At 35.1% G+C, this 9,326-nt stretch overlaps 1 protein-coding gene across 1 annotated transcript; it reads left to right on the top strand.

Moving 5' to 3' along the window:
• The first annotated feature begins 1,169 nt into the window (after nt 1-1,169).
• Nucleotides 1,170-9,001, top strand: LOC129445965 (N-acetylneuraminate-9-phosphate synthase-like). The gene is made up of 6 exons (XM_055206947.2): nt 1,170-1,359; nt 6,526-6,741; nt 6,906-7,005; nt 7,682-7,836; nt 7,981-8,247; nt 8,372-9,001. The coding sequence occupies exons 1-6, from the start codon at nt 1,228-1,230 to the stop codon at nt 8,558-8,560; spliced, it is 1,059 nt and encodes a 352-aa protein (XP_055062922.2). The 5' UTR covers nt 1,170-1,227; the 3' UTR covers nt 8,561-9,001.
• Nucleotides 9,002-9,326: the final 325 nt, after the last annotated feature.

Here is a 9,326-nt window from a genome sequence, read left to right as displayed (position 1 = left end):
CAAAAGACAGTTTACAACATATTACATTAATGAATACACAGCAAATATATTAGACACTCCTTAAGGCCTAAAAAATACACAATTGGCACACTGCACACTCCCTCGTACCCATAAAATGCACAACAATATATTACACAAAACTAGTATATTGCACGTTCCATAAGGCATAATAAAAGAAAAAATTTACATAAATACACAATTGGCGTATTGCACCATAGAATACAATATATTGCACACTCCGTATGGCCAACAGAATACACAGTTAACATCTTGCACATTCCTCATGGCCTGCAAATTGCTCGAAAACCATATTACACACCTCAACAACCTACATATTACACACCCCAGTGTTTGTTACTGCATATCTTGTTTGATACAAACATGTATATTTTTACTGCTTATCTTGACCCAACAATGTTTTTGGCAAGAATAACTTTAAAATATATTTTGTTATTAAACAAAGTGCCCTGCATGTTAATCTAATGCCAAATAAAAACTATATAATAACATTAATATAAACTACATATATCACTGAAAAACATTTATTACAATTAGAAATGTCATAATATTTTAGATACAGTTGCACATTTAGTCATGTCCCCAGGATTTCCCTGAGTCCTGTTACCCAACAAGTTTCCCCTCCTAAATATAATTTGATATTTTTTGTCTAAAACTAGACTTATTTTCTTGGGTCGTTTTGCTTATTAAGAAAAAGCATCTTAATTTAAGAATTTTTTATATTTTTACTTAAAACAAGACAAAATACTAAGAAAATGTTTTCTTGAAAATCATTTTTTTCTTTTTCAGTGAACATGCAAATGGCACTGATTCTTGATTTTCTGTAAAAATATCAAAATATTCTTAAATTAAGATTTTCTTGATGAGCAAAATTACCTAGGAAAATAAGTCTAGTTTTTAGACAAAATATATAAAATATAAGCAAATCTGTGCTTAAAACAAGCAAAAAATCTGCCAATGGAATAAAAAAAATTCTTGAATTATGTGTTTATAAAAAAAGTAAACTAATTTCAATAAAATTTTTAAATATTCCATTGGCAGATTTTTTTTGCTTGTTTTAGGAAACTGAAGCAATATATTTAAATTAATTAAGTGGGCGTGGACCACCTTGGATCCTATAAATGTTCACACAGTCCTTTTGATCGGCCTACTTGCTGCAAGTCTGCTCACTATCCACACCTGCAAACTTTTATAGTTTTAATTTACAAAATGGCTTCTGAGTTTGAACTCTGTCCTGGAAGAAGAATCGGGGGCTCCAATCCCTGTTTTATCATCGCTGAGATTGGACAGAACCATCAAGGAGACATTGAGATTGCCAAAAGAATGATCCGAATGGCTAAGGTAAAGTATTGTTTGACACCAGTAAGTCTGATCACGTAAATGTGTGGATGAAATGGTGTCAAACTACGATTTTTTTATTACAAAACCAGACAGAAGGTTTCCAGTAGAGGTGCATTGTTGGTCTTAAGTGCTTTCATGTTTCTAAAGTTAGTGTAAGGTTAAAACGAATTCTGTTCTTAATTTTTATGATCAAAAGATGTTTACCTCATAAAACTGGCTCCTAGAGGTATTGAGGTCAGCAGGTGCTGGCTATTCATGGTAACTCACATTATTGTTTACGGCACCGTCTGAGATAATAGCAGCTGTAATGTTAGCCACAACTGCCGCAGGTGCTTACCAAATAGCAATTTTGTTCAGGCCCAGCAACGGTTCACGCTGTTATAGTGAAAGCAAGACAAGGTGGCAGATCCAAATGCAATCCTTTAATAGAGGTAATCCAAATCAGGGTTAATCCATAAAACATAATCCATAAAACAGGCAGAAGGTCAAACACATGTAGTCAGTTCAAAAACAAAGCAAGAAAATAACAAGAAAACAAGAGGGAAACCTTGAGCGGGAACAGGAACGAAACAGACTACAGAGTGAATACTGCAACACTGAGCAATGGTGAGATGATGAGCCTTTAAATAGGCAGAGCTAACAAGGTAAATAAACAAGGTTTGACTAATCAAAGTAAAGAAGTCCATGCAAAGGCTGTGGGAAATGTAGTGTTCAATGTGTTATAATGTCCAAGAGGGAGTGCGCTCTGGTGGAGCATGAGGGCACTGCACCTGAAGGATGTTACACATGAAGCCAGTTTTCGCCCACATACAACAAAGAATGACGGCTCTACAGTGCCACAGATCATGGCTGTATGTATAAAATCTCTCAGAAATGCTCTTAAGAATAGTCTTAAGCCATTATAATAGTATTTAAATACTTTAATTTAAATTTGCTTCACAACAATATTACAAATAAGTACATGCATTTATTTTACACAGTTTTGCATCATTTTGATTAAGTTCAACATGTTAATAAAAAAGACAAACATAATGCTATTGTATTTAAAAAAAATAAGATGATGAATCACATCATTTAGATTTCACTCACAAGCTGTTATAAAGAAAAGACATTTGCAAACATGTAGATAAAAAAAATACTTTGATCAAGCCTGAACAAAATGATCAAATTATGTTGGAATTCTGCGCAATTGATTTGCCTCACTTAAAAACCGTTGTAATTTTACTTTTTTCACTGTTGCCTTTGGCTTGCACGCTGCTAACATCGCTACTGTAACATTATGTTTTGGGTCAGGGTTTTATACTCTATTAATATCACTTTTCATGTAATGTGAAGTATTTATAAGATTGCAGTTGCAACAATTCTTTTTCATTTAATAATGCTATTGTCGTTTTATTTACATTTTATGGTATTTTATTTACCTGTCATAAACTGTAAAAAGTAAAAACGACTCTACTTAAAAAAACTTACTTCAATTGGTAACCTAATATTTAAACATTTTTAACTTTAATTATTTCATCTAAACTGAGAAAACCTCAAACCTTATTTCACCTAAACTTTTTAAGTGGATCCAACTTTAACTTTTTACATTGTATATTATGCTAATTGTATATACCATTTAAGAAAGGCTGTTTTAATACTTGAATACATTTCGCTAATATACATCTTTTCTATTTTATACTGTGTATAATATTGTATAATGTAATATAGATTGTATAAAAAAATCCTATACACTTTATATTTTTTATAATGTTATATTAATTCGTATGTACTGTCTATATAGGCTACTAACATGTATTTACTGTAAATTTGCTGCTTTAGGTTAGGAGGTTAGAGGACCTCTCCAGCTCTCTTAAATAATTTAGTCTTTACACTTAGGAGGCTTTATAAATCAAACTTATTCTTAAGTCTGGGAATAAGAGTAAAATGATGTCATTCTTTGAATTTTAAGACAACTTTTTTTTGGCTGCTTTATAAATATGTGCCCTAGATTGCATACAAGGGCCACAACTGGCCCAAGTCTTAGCCAGTTAATCACCTGTAACTGATCCAGAACTGGGCCACAACAGTTCTGGTTTTAACACCACAACAGTTCAAGGTTTTAACACTGGTACCAATTCTCAGCCATAAGTAACCATATAAACCCCAGCATTTAACCAGAACCCCCAGAACTAATATGTAAACAAATATGTCACAAGAAAAATGAATTCTGAAATGTTTTGCACTTTTATTCATTACACACATCAAAAACACTATACAAGGCACATTTGTATTTTTGTTAAATCTAGTATTAACTGCCAGCAACATACAAAAATATTAGTTTGATAAAATACACTATTGGCATGAATCTAATTGGCATGGACCACTTAAATGATAAAGCAATGTTATCTTTAAAATAAACCAAAGTTTAGAACAAACTAATTAATTAAACAAAACACAAAGTTACATTGGTGTGTGAAACACAGTTGCCTAACCTACCAGCTATACACTAATACAGACGTTTAAGTTAAAATGAATGTATTAGCATGACTATATTATTGAAATAAATTACTCTGGGCAGGGGAGGACTGGAACAATAATTCAGGCCGTGAATTTGACTCCATCCCAGGCCAACTTTGCTGTTGTGGTGATTACACAAAGAAGAATAAATAGATTTGTACAATAACAGGATGTTTCTGCACACACAGTGGCAACACATTTTCTGATAGAAATACATTTAAAAACATTGTTTTGAGTGTCTATTGGGAAATACACCCATGAACCTTTTGTCCCATTCTAGAGTCTCTTTGTCTCACTCACTCACTCACTCACACACACGCACACACACACACCAGGGGTTGCATTAGACTTTTTCAATCTCTTTCATTTTTTTATGAACAGCGTTCCGTAATGATTCCGTAATAGTCAATTATTATCCGTTAACATGTTCATTTCTAATCATGAACTTACAAGAAGAGCCTACAAGAGAACAGATAAACAGAGACCGTACATCACTTTACATGAAGCATGAAGCAGATGAATTAATGTTTTTTTCTCGCACTGACAGTAGAGGTGATAAAACACATGAACTTTGTGCTGAACAGGTAAATGAACAAATCAAAATCACAAAATACTATTGTGGTTAAAATATCAACAAATGTGTAAAAATCTTACTAAACTAAACTCATGACACTGTGTATCTGAAACCATCTTGTGTAATAAACGCATGAAGGCAGATTAATTCAGACTCTATTGTCATTTGATTTTGCATCTTTACCTCAGACAGATGACTTCTTGTTGCTGTTTTACTTTTGTTCTGGAGAATTATCTTCCATTACACTGTAGTGTTTAACTCCATCTAATATACTAGGGCTGCATTCACCCCCGACAAAACTTTGCACAACGTTTATTAACTCTTTCACCGCCAGCATTTTTAAAAAGAGTTGCCAGCCAGAGCCAGCGTTTTTCATGATTTTCACCAAAGTTTAATGCCTTCCAGAAAATGTTCTTCTTTAAATATATAAACATACAATATACCAAATGAAAGAACAGACCCTCTGCTTTCAAACAAAAAAAAAACGTTTCATCCTACCTTAAGAGGTTCTTTTGTAATCAGCTTTTGAATATGGGTAGGTTTCTGCAAAAACACCACATTTTGAGCAAAAAGCATAGATGATTCCATTTTTGTGACTGACTTTTCATAGAGATCTCATGCAGCAGCTTGCCATAGGGCAATACTTCCGGGTTTAAAAAGTTGCGGAAGGGCGCCACCTTGTGGATAATAGCGGTATTGCGGAAAGACGGAAAATCTCGTCATTGGCGGGGAAGCGTTTTCTCTTGTTTGACGAGATATCTCGTCAATGGTGGTGAAAGAGTTAAACAGAAATGGTGATGTGTTGAACACCCTGTTGTGATGACGCAAGAGTTGCAACTACCTGGTGAAATTGTTATAAATGTGTGTTTAATACTGTAAAATAGCCTCGATGTTACAGTCGCTGACCTTGCCGTCCAGAATGAAAGGCAACATTCCAACTTGAACCCATTGAGCGAGCTGTTTCTTTAGTACCGCATAGTTTATTTACATGTTGCTGTTGATTGGGCCGACCTTTCTGACACACCCACCAAACAAGAGAAAACGCATATAAAACCTGTTGCACACCATTGCACGCCGTTTCCAGGAAACATGTCGTTCAACCCGAAAACCGTAGCAAAACGTTGCACACCGATGTGAGCTTGAATGTGCCCCAGATTATCTAAGCTTTCGCTCTTATCATGTCCACACAAAGGCAGCTCAAACACGCCTCTAATTAAAGGCATGACTTACCTCGCATCCAGCTAAGAAGTGCTGGAAAAGCACACAGTGTAAGCTCGACTGCAAACTTGACTCCTGCTGGTCGATCTGGCCAAGCTCCTTAATACTTTATTTATTCTTCAACTGAAGGCCTTGTAAAGGATGATTTTTAAAATTGTATTATCTTTCGTCTTGAGATATTTTGCTTGCTTACACTGAACAGTACTGTAACTATCAGTTACATGACAATGTGCAACCCGGTTATGAGACTTTGAGAAACGATCCAATCACATGAGTTCAAAAACATAAAAAACAATATTGATTCACTGACATCAAAAGTGGGAGGGTTTGGGGCGCATAGTTCTGCCCCCAAGGCAGATCTGAAGCCAGCCAATTAGAGCTTAGCCTCAAGTCGCATGCTTTTAACAAGTTTACTGACCTACATACACACCTGTTTGGGTGGCGTCCCAGACACACACACACACACACACACACACACACACACACACAGTGAAATACAGTTGAGTTTTATTTATATATGTATATTTTAATTCTAATATGACTAACATTGAAATAGTACAACTACTTTTTATTTTGTATTAATTTGCACTTCATATTTAACTTTTTGGTAACATGTGAAAGTAGCTTTCCTCTCTGGACAACTGTAATTGGGCAGCGCCCCATATTGACCAGTCGCAATTGTCTGATATAGATAGTGCAGGTACAGCAAAATTCAATCTTCAATTTTTTATCCTCAAATCATGATCAATGCTGCCTCCCGTAAGCACAAAGTCCCTTTCTCAGATCTCTCAGACCTAAATGTACAACCAACTTTGTTTAGTTCCTACTTTCTACTACTTTTGCTCAAGTTTGTTTTTTCGCTCTCTGTTGTGCAGGATTGTGGAGCTGACTGTGCTAAGTTTCAGAAGAGTGAGATCGAGCACAGATTCACCAAACATGCTCTGGAGCGTCCGTATACGTCTCCTCATGCCTGGGGCCCAACCTATGGAGCTCACAAGCAACACCTAGAGTTCAGTCACCAGCAGTACAGAGAACTACAGCAGTATGCAAATGACATTGGCATTTTCTTTACAGCATCAGGAATGGACGAGGTAAAATACTTCATTGCGAGAAATTGACTTTACAGATAACGATGTTTCAGGTTTTCTCAAATGAACATCTTTTTGTCACATCATATTAAAAAACGAATTAAATATGCACATAAACATGTGATTTATAAATAATTCAGTGTGTTTCTTGGCCCTTCTTTTATCAGATGGCTGTAGAATTTCTTCACGAGATAAATGTACCATTTTTTAAAGTGGCCTCAGCAGACACAAACAACATACCGTACCTGGAGAAAACGGCAAAGAAAGGTAAAACTCATATCTGACCTCAGTGAAGTTAGAATTTTATCAAACATAAAATATATCATTCATGTATATTCCTCCAAAATAAAAGTCCTTTCTAATACAAAAGTCGACTGTATAATTTTGCAGAATGTCACACATCTATCAATTAAAAGTGGGAATGTTTACTCTTTCAAAACCTAGCCCTGGTTATCTGTCAGCCAATCAACTTGCATTCTCCCTCAACTTGTAAATTGTGTATTGTTACAACCCTATTAAACACTTAGGATCCTTTTCCACTACCTTTTGTGCACCAGAAAGGTTGGTATTAGAAACACATTCATAAAGTACCTTTAAAAAAAACCGTTCTTTTTCACAAAAGGTAGTTTGTAGTGACCAAAAGTTATTTAATCTTCTTAAGATTATAAAGAAATTGTTCTTTCAAGCACCTTTGACTAAATGGTTCTTCTATAGCATCGCTGTGAAGAACCTGTTAAACACCTTAATTTTGAAGAGTGTAACTGAGGTACTTTTCTTTCATCTGTATGTCTGTTCTTAATACTTGCAGCGACAAGTCTTTTTGCTCTGCAACAAAAAAACAAATCTGTCTGCCAAATGAAACCTACTAACTTCTTTAAAACTTTTTTTCTTGAAGCCGCTGTTGTCTCTCTAAATGTTTTGAGGCTGGTGTATTTTTTTCCAGGTCGTCCTATGGTGATCTCCAGTGGTATGCAGTCTATGGAGACCATGCGCTGTGTTTACCAAACAGTGAAGAAGCACAATCCTAATTTCACCTTTCTGCAGTGTACCAGCGCTTATCCACTGCCAACAGAGCACATCAATCTCAGTCTGATCACTGTAAGAGTTCCACCCATCTCCAGCTCGCCCAACTTCTTAACTTATCTAATTTCAATAAATGTGTGTCGTAGTATTTTAGTTGTTTGTTCTTAATCGTTTAGAATCTTTAAAAAATATTGTTAAACTTGACTTTTGTAAATCTAGGAGTTTCAGAAGGAGTTTCCAGACATTCCAATAGGCTACTCTGGACATGAGACGGGCATTTATGTGTCTGTGGCTGCCGTTGCACTGGGAGCAAAGGTGTTGGAGCGTCATGTGACCTTGGACAAGACCTGGAAAGGCAGTGACCATTCAGCTTCATTGGAGCCAGCTGAGCTTGCAGAACTGGTGAAAGCTATCAGGACTGTTGAGGTGGCCATGGGTTCACCAATCAAACAACTGCTGTCCTGTGAATCATCCTGCCATAGCAAGGTCAGATACTAAATTCATCATGTAGGATTTTTAAAAGACATCAATGTTTATGGTTATCCTTGATGCTTCTATTATGAAAACAAAGTTATCAAGTATAAATAATATTTGATGTGTTTTTGTGCAGTTGGGTAAGTCAGTGGTTGCCCGGATGCCACTGAAGAAGGGTGTGATGTTAACTCTCGACATGTTGACAATAAAAGTGGCTGAACCGCATGGTGTGTCACCAGAGAACATCTTTAAACTGGTGGGAAAACGGATCACCGTGGATGTGGGGGAAGATGTTGCCATAACTGATGATATGATACAATATTAATGATCTTTTTCAGACATATTATTGATAAAAATATCTTTTTAGCCAATAATAAATCTACTTCTGGGTCTTATTCATTTATTATCAGTGTGTAAATGTGACTTTAATATGCATGTGTACCTAAGCTATGTAACAATGTCAGTGGCATTTAAAACATTATCTTCTTGAACGACATCATCATTAATATTTACATCAGCAATCCATGACATTTTACAAGTTAAGACATTAGCATGCTCTTAGTCAGTTTTGCTTATATCCATGTATCATGTTTCTCACTTTCATCATCAGGTTACAAAATTAACAACAAGCCTGTAAACACACCTCTGTTAAGTTTTTAAATACACTTTGCACTTCCGACTCTGTTATCATCAGTTAACCTTTTCTTTTATTGTCTCTATTTTTATTGTTTAACTTTTTGCAATAAATAAAGTCTTTTAACCAAAACTTTGTTGTGAACCCAAATGGTCTTGGGCCTAAAGTATAAGCCTACTATAAACCGATGTTGTATCAGAACATTATACTGCCCTACACATGCAAAAGACTTTAACTGAGGTCTTTTTAGTGAGTTTGTTGTTTACTAAAAACATTATGAAATTTAAGATGTTTATGCTTAACCAGGTAAAAAAATTGCCAATGGGGTAAAAAATAAACTTAATTCCAGTTTCACCTTTTTTAATAAACAAATTTTTTATATTTCTTTACCTTTTTGCATATATTTTTACTTGTTTTAACATTTAGTCATTTAGCAGACACTTGTCCAAAGCGACAA

Source organism: Misgurnus anguillicaudatus, chromosome 12 (genome assembly GCF_027580225.2).
Source record: "Misgurnus anguillicaudatus chromosome 12, ASM2758022v2, whole genome shotgun sequence".
NCBI classification, from domain to species: domain Eukaryota; kingdom Metazoa; phylum Chordata; class Actinopteri; order Cypriniformes; family Cobitidae; genus Misgurnus; species Misgurnus anguillicaudatus.
Note: the sequence above shows the minus strand (reverse complement) of the source record. Positions and strands in the feature narration are given on the sequence as shown.

Coding starts and splice junctions, on each gene's coding strand:
- LOC129445965 (XM_055206947.2), top strand. CDS start 1,228: ATGGCTTCTGAGTTTGAACTCTGTCCTGGAAGAAGAATCGGGGGCTCC. Junction 1,360..6,525: donor GAATGATCCGAATGGCTAAG/GTAAAGTATTGT, acceptor TCTGTTGTGCAG/GATTGTGGAGCTGACTGTGC. Junction 8,248..8,371: donor AATCATCCTGCCATAGCAAG/GTCAGATACTAA, acceptor GTTTTTGTGCAG/TTGGGTAAGTCAGTGGTTGC.